Source organism: Mytilus trossulus, chromosome 2 (assembly GCF_036588685.1).
Source record: "Mytilus trossulus isolate FHL-02 chromosome 2, PNRI_Mtr1.1.1.hap1, whole genome shotgun sequence".
Taxonomy (NCBI): Eukaryota; Metazoa; Mollusca; class Bivalvia; order Mytilida; family Mytilidae; genus Mytilus; species Mytilus trossulus.
Genome location: NC_086374.1, coordinates 15,222,864 through 15,243,341, shown reverse-complemented (window position 1 = coordinate 15,243,341; position 20,478 = coordinate 15,222,864). Strand labels below are relative to the sequence as shown.

Below are 20,478 nucleotides of genomic sequence, written 5' to 3'. Positions count from 1 at the left end.
ATTTGACGTTCAGATGGGTGCTTGGCTCAAACTGTAATTTTACTTTTGGGTTATTTTCTTTATTCAAATTGGGACCAATTTAATAATATGTAGGAGCAAAAGTTTGTTTAAACATTAAGCTGCTAGATATTTAGTATTGTGTTTTCTTACCTTAACATTGAGAGACGGGGATAAGAATCTGGTTGCGTCAGCATTATATTTCAAAATATAGAAGACCTAGATGTTTCATGTTGTTGTATGCAGATACCTGATGTTGGGAAATATCCATCTGATGTGCCCGTAGTCGACCTCATTTGCATGGTTGAGTGATTGCTAGGGAAGAATTGTACTTTTATGCCCCATCTACTATGGTAGAGGGGCATTGTTTTCTGGTCTGTGCCTCTGTTGTTCGTTCGTCCCACTTCAGGTTAAAGTTTTTGGTCACAGTAGTTTTTGATGAAGCTTCAGTCCAATCAACCTGAAACTTAGTACAGATGTTCCCCATGGTATGATCTTTCTAATTTTAATCCCAAATTAAAGTTTTGACCCAAATTTCACGGTCTACTGAACAAAGAAAAAGATTGTGTGATGCTCAGATTAAAGTTTTTGGTCAAGGTAGTTTTTGATGAAGTTGAAAGTCCAATCAACTTTACACTTAGTACACATGTTCCCTATGATATGATCTTTCAAATTTTAATGCCAAATTAAAGTATTGATCCTAATTTCAGGGTCCACTGAACATGTAAAATTATAGTGTGAGTAGGGCATCTGTGTAATATGAACACATTCTTGTTTTGTATTGTTAAATAAATGCTTATGATGAATAATGGGAAAGCTACCAGAGGGACGATTAAACTCGTAGATTGAAAATAAACTGACTGATAATAGTACACAAGACACAACATAAAAAGCTAAAGACTAAGCAACACCAACCCCACCAAAAACGGGGGTGATCTTGGGTGCTCCGGAAAGGGAAAGCTACCAGAGGGACGATTAAACTCGTAGATTAAAAATAAACTGACTGATAATAGTACACAAGACACAACATAAAAAGCTAAAGACTAAGCAACGCCAACCCCACCAAAAACGGGGGTTATCTTGGGTGCTCCAGAAAGATAATCGATCCTGCTGCACATTTGGCACCTATCATGTTGCTCATGTTATTACAAACCTAATGTTTCATGGCTTATTTTGACAATTGAACCTGCTAAAAGTGATATATTATTTCACTCTTTCATTTTTATACGACCACAAATTTTTGTGGTCTTATATTGGTATCACGTCGTCCGGAGACGGATGGTTTCCGTATAATAACTTAAGTATAAGTAAATAGAAATCATAAAAATGTTAACACAATGTTTATAACCACAAAAGGAAGATTGGGATTGATTTTGGGGGTTCTGGTTTCTAAGGTTTAGGAGTAAGGGGTCCAAAACGAGCATTCATCTATTGACAGTACAAAAAGTTGTGTATAAGTACTTCAATTGTTCTGATATTGTACCACTGTGAATGTTTAATACCATAAGTAGAAGGGTGGGTTATTGGGCAAATAGTCTAGGAATAAAGGGCCAAACAAGCATTTTTGTAGTTGCAAGACAATAAATTAGAGTTATCTTTCTTTGTCCAGAATGGTTGTTGAATCACCTAAAACAATGCTTTATGTAATCTTTGAAAATTGGGAGTTATCTTTCTTTGTCCAGAATGGTAGTTGAATCAACTCAAATCAATGATTTATACAATATACAATGCAATATTCACTTTACTACCAACTAATAAATTAAAGCAGTCTTTACCATTCAGTGATAACAAGCACTTGACCATTCTAGGGTCCCTTTTTGCATTCGTGTTGTGTAAACAATTTTGAGAGGTGATGTCAATGATAATCCTCTAGTTTTTCCGTAGACTTCAATGCAAATCAATTTAATTGATATATGTCGACACCAGTTGAATATAGTTATCTTTTATTTTTATCATACAGTATGATACTATATCCTCTGGTTAAAAAATAATCGGCAACATACATAATCAGTAATCACCTTTAAATAGATGAAAAATCTAGAGGATTCCTATTGACATCGACCTTTGAAAAAATGAAATGCCAAGACGTCCGGATCTGAGAATAGTCGGTATACTCTTTATATAAGTAACTGGAAATGAAGGATGTGAATGATGTTATTTGGCAGAGTTGGACGTAGTCCATAACTTGAGTATAATAACCGCAAAAATTAAAAATGTTTTGGTCGTATATTGATATGACGTTGGTGTCGTCATCGTCGTACGAAGACATTTGGTTCTCGCACTATAACTTTAGTATAAGTAAATAGAAATATATGAAATTTAAACACAAGGTAAAAGGAAGATGGGGATTGATTTTGGGAGTTTTGGTCCCAACAGTTTTAGGAATTGGGGGCCAAACAGGGCCCAAATAAGCATTTTACTTTTTTTTTCGCACAATCACTTTAGTATAAGTAAACAGAAATCTTTGAAATTTTATGATAAGGTTTATGACCACAAAAGGAAGGCTGGGATTGATTTTGGGAGTTTTGGTCCCAACAGTTTGGGAATTAGGGGCCAAAAAAAGGTCCCAAATAAGCATTTTTCTTGGTTTTTGCACAATAACTTTAGTATAAGTAAATAGAAATCTATGAAATTTTAACACAAGGTTTATGACCACAAAAGGAAGGCTGGGATTGAATTGGGGAGTTTGGTCCCAACAGTTTTAGGAATTAAGAGACAAAAGGGTTCAAAATTAAACTTTGTTTGATTTCATCAAAAAATGATTATTTGGGTTCTTTGATATGCCAAATCTAACCGTGCGTGTATTTAGATTCTTAATTTTTGGTCCTGTTTTCAAATTGGTCTACATAAAGGTCCAAAAGGTCCAACATTAAACTTAGTTTGATTTTAACAAACATTGAATATTTGGGGTGGTTTGATATGCTGAATCTCAACATGTACTTAGATGTTTGATTATGGGCCCAGTTTTCAAGTTGGTCCAAAATGGGGTCCAAAATTAATCTTTTGTTTTATTTCAACAAAAATTGAATATATGGGGTTCTTCAATGTGCTGAATCTAATCATGTATTAAGATTTTTAATATTTGGGCCCGTTTATCAAATGTTGTGTCAACTATTTAATCACAATCCAAATTCAGAGCAGTATCAAGCTTAAATGTTGTGTCCATGCTTGCCCCAACTGTTCAGGGTTCGACATCTGCGGTCGTATAAAGCTGCGCCCTGCGGAGCATCTGGTTTATGATAGCTATATGAAAATGCAGATGCGGTATCACAATGATCGCCAATTAGACAAATTTTCACCAAATTCAAATAAAGTGGATATGTTAGAAATTATAGGCAACCATACTTCAACTTCGCCAACAACAACCGCTGAAGATGGTCATACACAAGCTTTATCGTCGTTTAATAGCATATGTAGTTGTTTATCATATATTCTGACAATTACCTACTTTTCAAATTTTCACCATCATCATATTTTGATATTGTTTTTAGATATAGAGGGGAATAACTGGGGCTCAGCAATAACATCAGTGACAACTTGGCCTTCAGAGAGTTCAAGATCATGTCAATGTGTAGTTTAGTAAGTGGTCAGCTTTCACGTAGAAGTATGAAGTCTCCTCCTGAATATTCAAAGAACCAATCATTGGTATTGTTTGAGTAATAATATTTAAAATCGAGAAATCATGAAAATCTTCAATTTTTAGGAAATAATATGTTTAAAATGCAATTCTTAACCTGGGACTATTATGTAGTATATTAATCCCAGTCTGGACAGACGGAAAACATTACTGCATCACTCCGCAACCTTATCGCGCGAGGGTCGTATAATCCTTGTGTCCAGTTGTCACCTTGACCGGATAAATGACATTTCATTAGATTTTCAAATATTTGTATACTTCAAAGTAATTTATTAGTCTGGTTATCTGCAATTTTTAAACTGCCTTGTTGATAAACACAAAATTAAGATAAGCTATGGTCAACACTGGTTAGCTACTAACCATATACCGGCCGTAAATATCACTAGTCGCCAAACTAAATTTAAGGTAAGTTAGTTTTTTACACTTACTGTTATTCCATAATAGAATAAGTAACTATAAAACAATAATTCTTTTAAACAATTTAATAATCGACTTTTGATTTATTAAAATTCTATCCAATTTCTTTTTGTTTTTTCTTCATTCATTTTGTCTTTTTTCTTTTAATCTTGGCCTTTGTTAAAAAAAACTTTGATTTACTGTGCTTAATGTTGTTATTTAATGCAGCAGATGCGGGATAAATGTTATATCAATAAATAAACGCATAATAATGTTGCAAGATACGGAAACAATCCAAACATTTGAATTATTGGCGGGAAATGATACATGATTCGAATACAAGGCAATTTTGGTAAACACACTATATAACTCTGTACAAGAATACTTTCAACAAAGCATGTCACAAATTAAGAGTAAACAAATCTGTATAATCTGAAAAGCGACATATCTCATTTCATAAAGTAATCATCAATCAATTTTTTATAAGGGATAAGGTATTCTTAAAGCAAATAATGAATGTTTATCACCTGCTATTTTATTGAACAAAAGGCCTGCATCCCCTGAATGATGGATATAGTCAGTTCGTATAACGAATGGGATCCTCTTGAAGAAATTATACTAGGAATCCCAGATTACGCATGTATACCGCATGATGAACCAGCTTATAGAAGTAAACTGGATGCTGCAGATCTCAATACATTCACGTACGTATATATACTCCACAAACCAGCTACACAACTCTGTGTATGTGCAACTGCATATCATTATAAATATTTGAAAGTGCAACTTTAAATCATTTACAAATGCATGATGATAATTTTGATACGCACATCACGTTTTTTTAAATAAAGTTTGTGAATGGGGAAAATAAAGGCAACAGTATTATATATACCGCTGTTAATTTAATACTGTGAACCCCTCGGGCTTTTCCCGACAATTAGCATGTGAGCAATATGCCCCTCATGGCCTAAAAAGGCATCTATGTTAATTCTCTTTCAGTCGTTTTGTCTCCGAACTTGTGCATGTACATTATTTCCAACTCAAATCACACACAAAAAAACCACACACACTACCACAGAATACCCATGCAAGCGTAAATTAACACGAAAGTAAAATCTAAATGATTTCAAGATCTAGCTATTTCAGTCTCTTTCTGTTGTACGAATAATAATAAGTCAGTCGTTTGCTTGTAACGGCCCAGTCTGACTAGGGCCAGTCCCGACTTTCAACTTGCGTTCATATCTGCAAGTGGATACTTGGGAATGACTTTAATTAGACTGTAACGGGACCTGATTTTTTTCATTTTATTTTTGCCGAATCAAGTTCCCATGTATTCTCAGCCTTCGTTAACTTGTTCAGGCTTCATTCTGATGTTGCTGTCTATCCCGTGTAGACTTGGTCTTTAGGAATACAAATCTAGCACTTTATTTTCAAAACGTTTCCGAAACTATATCGGATTTACTCTGTACAAACCAATGAATTTCAGAGACAGTTTATACTGGACCACAGAGAAAGTTATGCGGCAAAATAACCAAGTAAACCACTTGTTTACATTCCATACTAACAAACTATTTCTGTATGAGTTTCAACTCTTCTTGCATTGTGCATTTTCGCCTAAATCTATCCGTATTCTCATCCAGATAAATTACCCTTTTCCATTTTGCCGGAGCGGTGTTTTTGACGACCATTTTAACACGAATGAATAGACATGTACTAACAATTCCCCGTGTTTTTTACACATCATCATAAGTTTCTATAAATTAAAGAATAAAGTGAAAACTCAGTCTATTATGCATAAGAACAAATATAGATAAATCGTGTAGATGCTTGAACATAATAATTAAAAGTAAAGTAATACATTTTTAAAGATTAACCAAGAGCAGAAGAATTGCCAGAAAACGATACAGCAAATAAGTTAACCGTTATATATTGCATCAAACTCTCGGCATTCTGCATCTAGAAAAAGTTACCGTTAAAAATGTCACCTAGTTACAAAAAAATATTTTTTTATTATTTTATCACTTTGTGATTCCAAAACCTGCTGCATTGGCTTGTACATGTGTGAACGTTATTCGATAACGTCAGGAACGATAACTCGTGGCGTAACGTCATTCGGTAAAGTGTTACCGGAAAAGAAGCACACCACTGATATGAAGACGAAAGAAGTATTTATTTTAGTATCTAACAGTACTCGCAGTTACTGAAATCCAGTGACAGCATCATTTCCAATTTTACCAAAAAAAAACTTTGTGTAAAATGTTTTTTTTGTGTGAAATGTGTAAGAATAAAATTATTGGGACACCACAAGGTGACGCTTTTACATATAAACAGACATTCAGTCAAGCTTTTTTAAAAAGAATAAATAATAAAAGAAGTGGTAACTAGTATACATTTCAACATCTGATATATATATATATATGTTTCTATTTCAGAGCTGGTCTACGGAAGGACGAAACTATACAAAAAGCAAGAGTTCAGTTTGATAATCTTGCCAGGATTTTAGAATATCAGTGTAATGTGAAGCTCTTACGTCCAGAAAAGATTGACTACAGCAAATCAATTAAAACACCATTTTTTGAAATTGAAAGTCAAAACTGTGCTGCTTGTCCACGTGACACATTATTAGTTGTTGGTAATGAAATCATCGAAACACCAATGAGTAATAGAGCAAGATACTTCGAATCGATGGCATACAGGTATTTACGTTTTTTTTCTCTCGGGGATATGATACATTTGTGTTTTTAAAAGTTTGGCCATCTATAACTTTATGCAACTGAATTTAACATAAAACAGTGAATGGAAATGGTGAATGAGTCAAAGAGAAAACAACCTGATCAAAGAGCAGAAAACAACAGAAAGCAACCAAACACAGCGAGAAAATCTCGCACATAGATCATAGATGCGCTTCTCTCGCTTCTGCTGTCCCCTTAACAAAATGTGTACTTTTCAATGAAAATGGACGTCACACTTTTAACTCTTAAAACATATAAATGAAAACAAAAACAAACACAAACATATATCTTCAAATATTAGATTGTGATTTGTTCTTTAATTCCATGTTGTAAGTATTTCGTAGTGATGTCAGACCCGTAGCCAGGAATTTCCAAGGAATTTCCAAGGGAAAAAAGGGGGGGGGGGTCGTTGGACTCACAAACTCGGCTTTAACAGTCACAATTCGAACAGAACATTGCCTTTAACAGTGCTTATTTGTTTTCAAGGGGGTGGGGTTCGTCCGAATCCCCCTGGCTACGGATTTGAATGTCTAAAGAATAAATGTTAATATTTAAAAATTGTTCATAGACAGAGAGACGTTTTTTTGCAGACTTAAATTGCTGACTATTTGCCGGTATCGACTTTGATCATTGTTGAAGGCCTAACGATGACATATAGTTGTTAGGTTCTCTCATTTCGTCTCTTGTGAAGAGATGTCTCGTTAGTAATCATACCACATCTTCATTTTTTTATATCAAAATGCCAATTGATAAATACTGAAAATATTCAGGACATTTTCAAAGTTTCGAGTGGGATAACGTAAATAAAGACGAACTTTAAATGTAGATGAATGTTGTTTTAAACACGAAATTGTTAGTCTCCCGTGGGGGTTTCGTCATGATCTAGCTATAAATGACAATAACTCAAAATACTGTATCCAATCAACACAACATTTCACATGTTATGAAGCATTCTAATCAATTCTATGTAACCAACAGTAGGAGATATTAAATTGGGCTTATAAATATGCTTGCCCATATCAATGAATGGTAAATTGCAATTAGGGTATAAGCCTGGCAAACTAAAAAGTAGATATAAAATAAACAAGTCTAACCTCTACAAAGGTATGGTATGCATCCAGTGTCGTTGATTAACGCCAGGATTTGTGTTTGCTTTCTTTTTTATGATTTTTTTTTTTTTTTTTTTTTTTTTTTTAGAGAAAACGACTTTTTTTTCAGAAGTATTAGTTTTTCTTGTTCTTATATTAACTATTATTAGTAATATGATAGTGTAATACAACCCTTATTTGACTATCGATACTAAAATAAGTAAAATTTGTAGTATGAATAGTAAAATAAGATATTGTATCATAGTTTTAAGAATCACCCAAACAAATAAAAAGATTAAAGTAAAATTTATGAATTCTGACTGTCAGAGCTTATTCAACAATATGTAATCGGCACTGATTACAGCATAGTCGTCGATCGGGCCTCGAATTTCCATACTATCCGACTATCCTTATATAACTCATTTTCCCTTTTCTGACGTGTTCCCACTCCAAAACTCATTTGAGTTAGCAGAATCTTAGCCAAAAATTTAAACAGCCGATTAGAACTTACTGTTAGTAATGGCTACGTGATGGCTTGTACATCGACTAAAATTTTAACTTTGCAACGTGATGGAAACCCTAAAAAAGTTTAAAAATAATAGTGCTTGACTACAAGTTCTGTCAAGTTTGGTTTCATTCAATTTTCAAATTGTAAAAAATGCTGTGCTTTTTAACTAACATTGTGTATATTTTTGGCCATGGGAAATCATGATCTTCGATCGGATTTTACTTTTTTCTGATAAAACCATGAAATTCAACAATTTTTTAAATGTGGAATATCTTGTGATAAATACCACAAAGCAGTCCAACTATGTCAAGGAGGCATAGTGTAATAGCTAAAGATGAACTGTATGTTGAAGTTGTATTATTTATATGTTAGAATTAACTTAAATCATAAAAATGTTTCTTATTCCATTTATATCAGGAAGATTCTGAATGACATATGGGAGAAGGATAAGAATATGTTATGGACGAATGCTCCTAAACCAACCATGGCAGACTCTATGTACAACTTAGATTTTCCTTGGGATGACAAATCAAAAGAAAGAAAAGACTGGATTGAGAGTTATAAATACGTTACAAATGAAACGGAACCAGTACGTTTGTAAATAATGGTTTATGATTATACAATATAAAAAAGAAGATGAGGTATGATTGCCAATGAGTCAACTATCCACAAGACCAAAATGACACAGACATTAACAACTATAGGTCACCGTACGGGCTTCAACAATGAGCAAAGCCCATACCGCATAGTCAGCTATAAAAGACCCTGATAATTCATGTTTTATGGGCTTTGAGAATGAGCTCTTTTGACAAGCACCTATATTTTAAAGTCTATATTGTCTTTTCCATTAACCAGCACCCGTGACAAAGCATATTTGTAAATGCTTATGATTATAAGCAATGTATATAAGTCTTTTTGTATATTTTTGAATCATGCTAATATGATATTTGACCTTCGATATATATATACTGAGAATAAAAAAGTCACAAAATTCAAAACACCATCGTTCACAATAAACAGACATTGTATTCCTCAACAAAATATTTCGCGTTTAAAAAAAAGAAAACAACAATAACTAATTATCAACTAGTACGAACAATAAACGAAAAAAACATCTTTTTTGCATCACAGTGTATTTTTCATAACATACTACTAGTACTTGAGTTTGTTTAAGTTAAAGTACAAAGGTCAGGTTACTGTGAGAGGGAAGAATCGGACAATGGTCACCATACTGAATCATTCATTAAAAGAACATCAACAACAGAATGTGGATACCGATTTCACTACCTAAGACAAGTGAACTTGAAAAATAAATGTGGAAAACGTAGATACTATGTTTATATACTGACATATTTATATAGTTGAGGATGAAATAACACAGTTGTTTGAAAATAAACCTCAGTACATAAAGGTTAGAGATAACACTATCATCCTAAGCACGAATCAATGTGCGATTTAGATACTGCAATACTCGAGGTTAAACTATTTTCTTAAGACTCTTAAAGTACAACTTCATCCAAGTACAGTCTAACTTGTCTATACAGGACATTTTATACATGTACTAGAAAATAAAAAAAAACTCAAGCGCGGTTTGAAGATTACTTAAAATGTTTATGGACAATAATCATGATTTATTTCGTAAAGACATTGAATGTTGCATGCTATTCAAAATATACATTTGAAATGGAAACACTTTTGATAGAAACATAACTATTTCGTAACAGTACCTCTTTGTTAACGAGTTTAAACCTGTAAATCTTTCTAGGTTTTTGATGCAGCTGATGTTTTAAGACTGGGAAAAGATTTGGTGGTTCAAAACTCATTTACTACAAACAGGAAAGGTATAGAATGGTTACGCCGCCACACCAAGTCACGTGGTTATAGAGTGCACGAAATACATTTTCCAGGCGATCTTTCACCTGTACACATAGGTAAGTTTTTGATATTTAAATTTTGATATATGATAAAATATGAATGATAAAAAATCTAAATTTTACTTTATCTGGTATTAGCAAATATCATTTGTTTTCAACTTTTACTTTTTAGATTGTAGTTTAATACCTTTAGTTCCTCCCACAAATGAAAGGAAAGGTATTTTGATGAACTGCCCAGAGCGCCCCATTGCACCAGCAGATAAGGAAAGAATTTTCAGTGGATCAAATTGGGAAGTGAGTATTTATGAAGAAAGATTTTGTTCTTTCTAGATAACTATTGCCAGATCGGCTTTGGGTGGGATTCCGTCTTTGGGAACGATCCACAATGCGGGGTACTAGCTCTTTGTTCGCACACAAGTCGGCAGTTCAATACATAAACAGAAACAAATTGGTAAAGTCCAAATTCATTAAATTAAGTCCAAGTGTTACAACTTAGTTATTTTAAATCAAAAACAATGTATATGAATGCGATGGAAAATCCGAACGCAGTTCATGTGCTCTCGTTGGCATATCCAAACGGAGTCCTTGTATATAAATTTATCTTTCTTTAAATACCAAATAGCGTTGCTAATAACAAAGTTTGTAATGGTCATTTCGTCAACAGAAATTAGATAACAGATTGATTACGTTTATCAAAGAAAATTACGATAGGTGATCAATCTATCGGTGAATTAAATTATATGTGTTTTTGATATGACCGTATAAAAGTTGCATAACGAACTTGTAAGATGTTTGCATTAGCTAAAAGTTTAAAAGGTTATTGACAAATAGAAATTTATAATCTTACATGTTTCAGATGTAATCAAATATTTCGGACATGTAAATTCAAAGCGACTTTCGAGATCATCCTTAGTATTGAATAAATAAAATATGCATGCTGTATACGAAATGTACATAATAGAAATCAATATAATTAAATAGTTTGAAATATAAAATTTAGTACCAAAATAATGTGTGACATATTACCAAATCTGTAATTATTCTGCGGATTGCATTTCATAATGTTCTATTGATTGATTGATTGAAGGGTGTTTAACGCCACTTTCAACACTGTTGCATATTTCGTGGCGGGCAGGTTTTATTTGTGGGGGAGGTCGGATTACCAAGAGAGAACCACCGACCTTCGGTAGAAAACTGACAATTCTAGTCAATAAAGATTGGATAAGATTGTAGCTGCCCCGTGTGGAATTCGTATTCACAACCTCACTTAGACAACTTGGCCACTAAGGCTCCGTGCTGTATTATTACATTATTTATTTTGCATTTCAATTTGCTTAGTATTCTTGTGTTCATTTGTTCTATTTTCCTGTCACGAAATGTTGTCATTTCAGCGGTATATTTTAACATTACCATATAAGCGGGAGATTTGGCTAGACATTAAACCAGGTTCGACCCATATATTTATTTTGCAATTGTTTTCAAATAATCCTTATATGTATGGTTGCATTTGTTTTGTTGCAGTTCAGTGTTTCTGTTGTTTCTATTGAACAGCAGTATACTGTAGTTGCCTTTTCCAAACATGTATATTTAATTTTGTAGATTCAAAGTGCTCCAATGCCGTTCACAACCAATATACCAGAACTATGCCAATCTAGTTATTGGTTGTGTATGAATCTTCTTCTTGTCAGTCCTGACAGAGCTATTGTCGAAGAAACAGAAATACCAACCATCAACTATTTAGAATCATTAGGTAAACATGGCGTCTTATTTCCGTAAAGTTACTTTAAACAGTTTGATTCAGCATGCACATAAGCAAGTATTAAGAAAAAGCAAACATACAACCTGTGAGTGAAATGGGAATGCAACACCCAAAAGACGCAAATAACTATTAGACATCTATAGAAATTAGCTTGCAGTCTTCAACAAATGATTGTTGTCTACACAATGTCTAAAATTGTTGTGAATACATTCAACAGAGTGTATCAAACAGACAAAACAAAACCACACATAATATTAAACAAAACACGAAGATATGTAAAATGAAACTAGTGACGAGATTTTTTACTTGGAACAGAGGAGAGATCGGGCCAAGTATATCCTATTTGGAACATATTTGATTAAAGTTTTCACCTGTTCAGGATGTTTTAAACGTGTACATGTTTAATTTGAATAGTTATCAAAGGTACCAGGCTTTTTATTTGATACGTCAGAAGCGTGTTTCGTCTACTTAAAACTCTTCAGTGACACTGAGATCAATATACATGTAGTTAGAAAGCCAACAAGTATAAAATTGAAGAGCATTGAGGACCCAAAATTCCAAAAAATTGTATATAGTCTGTGTTATCTAGCCCCATAAATTTCCTTCATACTGAAACAAAAAGATCACATCACTAGTATAGGTACCTCATATTTTAGATGGGATCGAATTATTCTTTCTCCCGTATTGAATATTGTCATTTTTGTTATTGAATGCAATAGATGGTAGATATTTGAATAATATGTTTCTCCAACAGTTTTCGGTAGTCATTATTCACACTTTGCACAATATTTCATAGAGATTGAGAATACTTCAATGTATCTTATGTAATAGACATATGTGAAATCTCTTAACGGAACGCATTTGTTCTGAACCAGGCAGAACAGAGTTTTTTTCTTGTTCAATTAATGCGTGTCCAGAAGATACAAAAAATAGTTAAATTCATATATTTTTCAAGAAAGAGACCAAAATCTATTTTGATAATTTTGATAACTATTAAATCCATGTTTTTTTTATGGATTGCATTTATGATAAAAGGAAAAATTCTTTTGCGTTTTAGAATTTTAATTCATTATGGCTTTAAGACTGTTCTACAAAATAACATGTGTGACAGAGGTCGAAACATGCTATCGGTCTTGTTAAACTTGCGCTACAAAAGGTAATTTCAATAAAAACCACATGGTCCGTAAATATTTGTAAAATATCTTTAACATATGTTTGTTGTATTGTTTTTATTTTTGTTTTGGTATTTATAGCAGATTTTCTTGACTAGTATTAGTTTAGTTTATTTGGCCTTTTTAACTTTTTGGAGTCGAGCGTCACTGATGAGTCTTTTGTAGACGAAACGCGCGTCTGGCGTATATACTAAATTTAGTCCTGGTATCTATGATGAGTTTATTTAGAGCTTTACATAGTGTTCCGATACTTGTCTGTTGTTTAACACTTTGACCTTAATTGTTTTAGTGTGTGTTGCTAAGCTTGCCCACAAGTGTAAATGTTAACCTTTATGTACTCTCTTCGATTAACCGCCTTTGGTTTCAATGCATTTGTATCATATTCATTGCCCTTATACCTATGGTGTAATTCCTACATCACGTATCATAGCAGAAATAATAAAAATATGAAAAATAACTCATTTCTATAATTTGTTTGCATTACTGATTCGCTTGTTTCATATCAAATGAACATTATTTGATTAAATTTCATGTTGCTTAATGAGTATTTATTGCAAAGGGATCAGTATCGTATTATTTTGTGAAATAGGAAGACACCATTTTGATATTTGGTCAACTTAAGCTGATTTCCATTTATTTCTATTTTTCTGTTTATTGTTTATGATTAAAATTGTTATAGATACCACATGTAGAAAAGGATCTGTCTACCTATACGAGGCACCAAAGATCACCACCGTATGTTGGTGGTGCTCGTGTTGCTCAGTCTTCTGTTAGTTTTCTATGTTTATTTTTGGGTACTTTACGTTTTTGTCGACGTTGTCAGATGTCATCGACTAAAGAGTTTGAATACCTCTTTGGTATCGTCTGCTGTTTATTTACATACAATTTTACAGTACACGCGATAATACATTGTAAATCTATATAGTGAAATTCATGTTTTGTTAATTTTAATGGGTTTTTTTTTGGTTTTTTTTAAGGTATCAAATGTATAAGAGTACCATTCAGAGATGTATACGGATTTGGTGGAGGAATACATTGTGTGACGAGTGATATACGTCGTCGTGGAGACCGTAAAAGTTATTTCCCAAATTTTGACTAAGCTGAAATGAAATAATGGCAGTTTGTCAGGAAACATTTGAACATTTGAAAAATAAATCATACCTAAAACGAACTGCTAATTTCAGAAAATTCACAAAAACAGTATTTATCTTAAAATTAAGCTATATGCAGTGATGATATATGTCGCAGGTCATATTATTATCAACACAAATAAGACCGAAAAGTATTGACATTCTTATTAAACTTGGTGTACATAGTCATCATTGAATATCTCTATAGATCTTGAAAGACGAGAACCAATGTTGAATATTTAAGTAAAAAAGGTGGTCAGGCCAAACCCTATCAATATGACACAATTATTATTTAGGTAAATAGACATAAGACAACATACAGGTTAATCTAAAATCTAGCGGTTATGTCAGCTATATTACACTAGTAAATTACTTAATTTCCTGTAATTATAATTGGTATATAAAATTTCTGAAATTGACAAGAAAAGTATCATCCATAAGAGGCTTTGGGCGACAGTCGTTTACCAAGGTTCAAATCTCGATGATATATTTCAGATAACAAACATAAACTGAGTGAATTGCATGCGAATAGGGTTCGACACGTTATGAGTCTTTAAAATAGGCATGCATCAACCGCCATGAAAACCAAAAGTACGCAACTCTGAACAATTTTAAAACTGCAGTAAAAATTCTGAATTTGTTTAAAGAAGATCTCAACATAGTTACACATTTCACTGATACACACTTTTTGTCACAATATGAACATTGATAAATAAAGGCAACAATAGTTGTACAATCGTCACAAATAAAAAACAATTCCGGGTCACAAAGTAAACCAAAAAACGAGAGAACATATCAACTTTAGGTAGCAATACACAGTAAGAAGTTTAGTTTCGCATTATGGCCCCTGTGAATTTTTTAAATATGAAAGTTTTTGTACAATAAAATTGATTTTTAGATAATTGAAGAATAATATAGCCTTCTTAGTGGGTTTATATGAACATTTAGATTGATTTCAACATGTTTTATAGGCCATTTCAATGATTGACAGTCCGTATTTTCCTATCCGTACCGTTCATAGGTCCATAAATTAATGTAGTGTTTATCAACAAAGATTTTGCGCTCGATCTTTTCAATTCAATTTTATGGAAAAACGAGCAGAAAGACTTGATTTTTTTTGGACCACTTGATAGATATAAACCTATGGATTCAGGAAAGGTATCATTGAAATTTTCCTTTAGACCAAATTTTGGAGACTTTTGTGACATGTTCACCCCCCTTTTTTGCTATATTTTGTATCTAAGAAATGCAGATTGTTGCCATGGTTACACCCAAAAGGGATTATATTTCACCCTTATGACCATAAGAAATCAAATCTATGGAAGATTCTCTTTCTACAAGTATATACATGCATAACACACATATAAAGCCTTCTTTGTTAGGCAGGAGGGGAAAGAGTGTTTAAAAATTATGAGTGTCAATTTTAAGTTTTTTTCCTAACTGTGTATTGCTACCTTAAGAGAAAAACAACAAAACCACAGAAACATTGAACTCCAATATATATAGAAACGGACTACTAGTATCTGATAGCAACAGACTATTTAAATCTTGCAAACTTCTTCAAAAGATGATAAAAATGTAGTTCTCAAAATAAAAAGTGTTTTCGATGCTATTTGATATTGGTTTACCTATAATCTCTATAGTTAACAATGCTTGATTAACCCGTCATTTCGTATACCTTAACCACTGCTTTAAATAAAGGCAACAGTAGTTTATCGCTGTTCGAAATTCATAAATCGATTGAGAAAAACTAATCCGGATTACAAACTTAAACTCAGGGAAACACATCAAATATAAGAGGAGAATTACGACACAACAGAAACACAACACTAAAAAGATTTTCAATAAGTTTAGCGTATTGGAGACCTTTACTCTGAAGGACAAGCTCAAATGACTATGACGTCTTGAAAGGCTATAATATTGTTTTGCTCTGATGCCTTACCCTTCAAATCAAAACACTACTATCATTTTTATATTTTTTGAGGTGGCAAAGCAAAGCAATATAATAGTATTTCAAGACGTCAATCATCACCATAGAAATATGTGTCATGTTGTAAACGTTGACCTTGACATCGAAAAGTATTACCGTTCAAAGGGATGTTATCTATGACTTGAAATATCGAGCTCCACAGCCTGTCTCTTTTACAACAATAATGGAAAGGATTGCATTTTAACGATGCACATAAGACGTTTCCCCAAAATCTGTCAACCAAAAAATCCCTGAAAACTGACACTTTCACCAAAAATATTTTTCAACATCGGTAAAATACTGTTGACTTTTATCATATATTCATGGAAAACACTTTTATCATATATTCATGGAAAACACTTTTATCAAATAGTCATGGAAATATCTTACATCTGAAAAAAAATGTCTTTTCTAAATAAACAATACCAGAAGGCAAAAACAGTTGGAGAACAAAATTCCTCTATAATTTCTGAAAAAAAAACCTTTCAAAAACGCATGAAAAGTATACAGAGAAAATTTTTGTTTAAGCAACAAAAAGACTTTGCAAAAAGGTGTTGGTCCAGGTGTTTCAGGAGTTTCTGCAAATTAGTCAGGTGTTAGTTTTCCTGACAACTTTTTGAAGAAATAACTCTTTTATGAAAAAATTGAGTCAACCGAAATTTTATTGTTTGTTGGGACATAATTGACACATAAACATGTTTTTACAGGTGTTCATCACTGCGTCAATATTTTTGACAAACAATTGGTGAGTTTGGGTTTAAATAATCAACCGTCTTAATTGCAATATCAATAAAGTTATAAGTAGTTTATTTTCATAATGCATAAATTTGATTAACATGGCTATAGTTATATAGCACATATTGAAGTATTCATGGAAAACAAAATTAATACTAAATGTAATAAACTAAAATGAATTTCATTAATAATTAATTTGATTCATTTATGCTGATCATTATAAAGACACAATTGTAACTAAATTCCCTAAATGTTCTATGCTATTTAATTTTCCTGTAGTTATAACAAAAGGTTGTATAAACTAAAATTGGTGTTGACAACAGAAGTATTCCATCAGGGAACATAAAATGCTTTCAAAGCATATTTATGTATCACAAGGACTCAATCTCACAATGAAACATTTGGAAAGGTAATTCCTTTAAGTAATTGTTTGAAAAATAAATCACACATTACCCCTCTACATTTCAAACTCGGTTATACAAAACTTGTTATATAGAAGATATAACCAAACATAGTAAATTCTTATTCTATATTGTTTATCAAAAACTATTCTCGAATACAAAATGTGTAACCAGCAAGTAATTGAAAGAACGTAATTTTACAAAAATTCTAAAAGTAATAATGATTTCACCTGATTAAAAAATTATAATCTGAAATTAAATGATTACGGATTCCATGTGATAACATTGCAAAATGTTATTGATTACAGCTGATTACAATAACTGAGTACGATTATCCAATGCCTGCTAGAGATACATGGAGTAAAACCCCGTTAAAGACCCATTAGTGGACTTGGTCAGTTTTCTGCACTTTGGTTTGGTTGTTGTCTCTTTGACACATTCCCGTTTCTATTTTACAAATGGAGATTTTTTTGCAATATTCAAAATGAAATTTATCAATCAAAATATGATTTCTTTAATTTGTCATAATTATCTATATTGTAATGAGTAATACAAAAACACCATATAAGTCGTTTCCGGCACTATTCCTACTATTGTATGATTACAGAAATTGACACAGTAAATGAATAAAATCGCCGGGTCCACTAAATGATGCTGTCAGTATAAAATTAAAAGGATGTAGTATGATTGCAAATGAGAAATCAAGAACTATTTACAGAACCAACATGTCCCTGTTATAAAAGATTCCGTTCATCAATAAAATACAGCAGCTACATCATGTAACTAATTGATGTTTCGAAAGTTAAGAATAGTTCCACTTCAAATATTAAGTTTCAACCTTTAGCAATGACTATTTATTTTGATATTACTTTTCTCGTTTCCTTTTATGAAGAAATGTCAGAAGTTAATGCAATAAAAATCCACGACTCGCCTTTCAGTAAATTCAAAATAAAATACAATACAAGTTTTAACTTTCAAGTAATTATACTTCTAAAGTGTTTCTTGTTTCCTAGATTCTATAAAAAAAACCCGTTAATTTTCTTATTAAAAAAAAGTTAAGAAATCATTTTACGCCTCATACACCATTATACATTATTAATTTGCATGATGCTCCTGGTATTGCTATTCAGAGTCATGTCTCGAACCATTCGCCAACTAATAATGGCTGCAATTACAGTGATTGGAACAGTGGAGAGGGATTGAACACGAGTAACGATATCATCAACGTTAAATTCCATTCATTAAAATGATTTATTTGGTATTAAACTTCCTTAAGATAGTTTTAGTATACAGCAAATTCCTTTTATGTATTTTTTTGGCATAAAAAAAAACCGTGAAAAAGTTATTCCTCTTCATAATTGTCTTGGATAAGTCATTACAAGTACAGAGGAATCTAATTTCATTTATTTCCCTACGTTTTAAATTATTTTCGTTCGCATCTCTTCCCGTCTGATTTTATTTGTGCGTCCCTTTAGCTATCTGCAGTTTCACAGAAAAAGAGGAATATAGAAACTAAATACAACGTCTGTGGAAAATATAAACCTAAGTAAAAATTTGTCTCTCTTCTAATGAAGTGTGATTTACCTTTAGTGAAGCAAACCTACAAGTAAAATACAATACTGTTTTGACACCTGATCGTTGATATTTAATGGCACAAACTCATATAGAATGTACGATCAATCACGAGTTTCGACGACTCATAGTTTGGCCGCTCATAATCTTTGAATTAAGGTATAAGGGTTTTAATTCGAACCATATTTGACTGTGTGGTAGTACAAATTTTGAATACATTTAGAAATCGATAATCTGCATCGAAAACAAGAGTCTCTAAAAAGCATATGTCGCTTACCTTGACTTGCTGATCATTTTACTGTTCTGTTTATTATTTCTATGTAAAGGCAACAACAGTTTACCGCTGTTTAAAAAGCCATAAATGGATTGAGTGAATACAAATTCGGGTAACAAACTAATATTTACTCCTTTCAGGTTTTTGCCAATAACTGTCAAGAGCCAGGAGTCTTCAGTAAAATGTTATCTATTATATCTTTTGTTATACTGATAATAAGTGTAATTTAAAGTGTTTATCTAACTTTCAATAATGGTCAAGATAATGTGCAATAACTCAATCAATTGCTAAAAATCGTTACTAAGAAGCAATACTATTAACACTTATTTTTAGATCACTTTTTTCAAAGTTTCTATCTATTTATGATAGTTTAAAGTAATAAGAAACCTCAAATTAAAAAAAATATGCATATGTTTTTTATAACTATAAATGGATATTTTTCATTATACAACTTATGTACATATACTTTTTTCTGAGGATTTTTTTTAATTTCTCCACATTACGAAGAAGTTTACTTATTTTTAATTGTTTCCTTCCTTGCTTTTTTGTTATTTGTTTACTATAGGTGACAATCGGTAAACTTCGGCTTCAAAACACGGCATTAAATGAGCAGCCATGTTTGTTAAATCACAACAGACAGAGAGAAACAAAATTGACGATAATTCGTTATATTTGCGTAAAAAATGAGAAAATCGTGCACAGTTGACTTAGTTTATGATATATACATGCATTGGTAAAACATTTTTTTTCACCACACACTCGTTTCATATGACTTCAAAAACATTAGGCAATTTTGCAAAAATATGATAAACATTGTCAATTTAGAGTTAACTGACAATTTTGGTTACCGGACTAATTGTGGATATTTCCTGTCTTTTCGTTTTTACTTTCAAAAGTATCTATCTTTACTTGAAAGTTTTCAAGATATGAGATAAACACGCAAAAATGGTTAAAAATCATGCGAGAATTTCTCGCTACATTGAAAACCTGTTTGTGACCTTCTGCTGTTGTCTTTTCCATGGTCGGGTTGTTGTCTCTTTGACACATTCCCCATTTCCATTCCCAATTTTATTAAATGGTAATAACTCAAATATATAGTCGTCTGACTGTGTTGGCCGCTTTTAGAAAAACATAAATTTAATCTTATAACACAATGTTGACTTCTGTACCTATTTTTGACATTTACCTGTTTTGTCTTTTTGTTTTGTTCACTTATTGTTTGTTGTCAATATAA

At 32.2% G+C, this 20,478-nt stretch overlaps 1 protein-coding gene across 1 annotated transcript; it reads left to right on the top strand.

Annotated features, from left to right (window-relative positions):
* The first annotated feature begins 3,901 nt into the window (after positions 1 to 3,901).
* On the top strand, positions 3,902 to 14,482 carry LOC134706575 (glycine amidinotransferase, mitochondrial-like). Its single transcript, XM_063565624.1, has 8 exons — positions 3,902 to 4,039; positions 4,580 to 4,734; positions 6,463 to 6,726; positions 8,776 to 8,947; positions 10,124 to 10,289; positions 10,405 to 10,526; positions 11,832 to 11,982; positions 14,141 to 14,482. The coding sequence occupies exons 2-8, from the start codon at positions 4,595 to 4,597 to the stop codon at positions 14,260 to 14,262; spliced, it is 1,137 nt and encodes a 378-aa protein (XP_063421694.1). The 5' UTR covers positions 3,902 to 4,039; positions 4,580 to 4,594; the 3' UTR covers positions 14,263 to 14,482.
* The last annotated feature ends 5,996 nt before the right edge of the window (positions 14,483 to 20,478 follow it).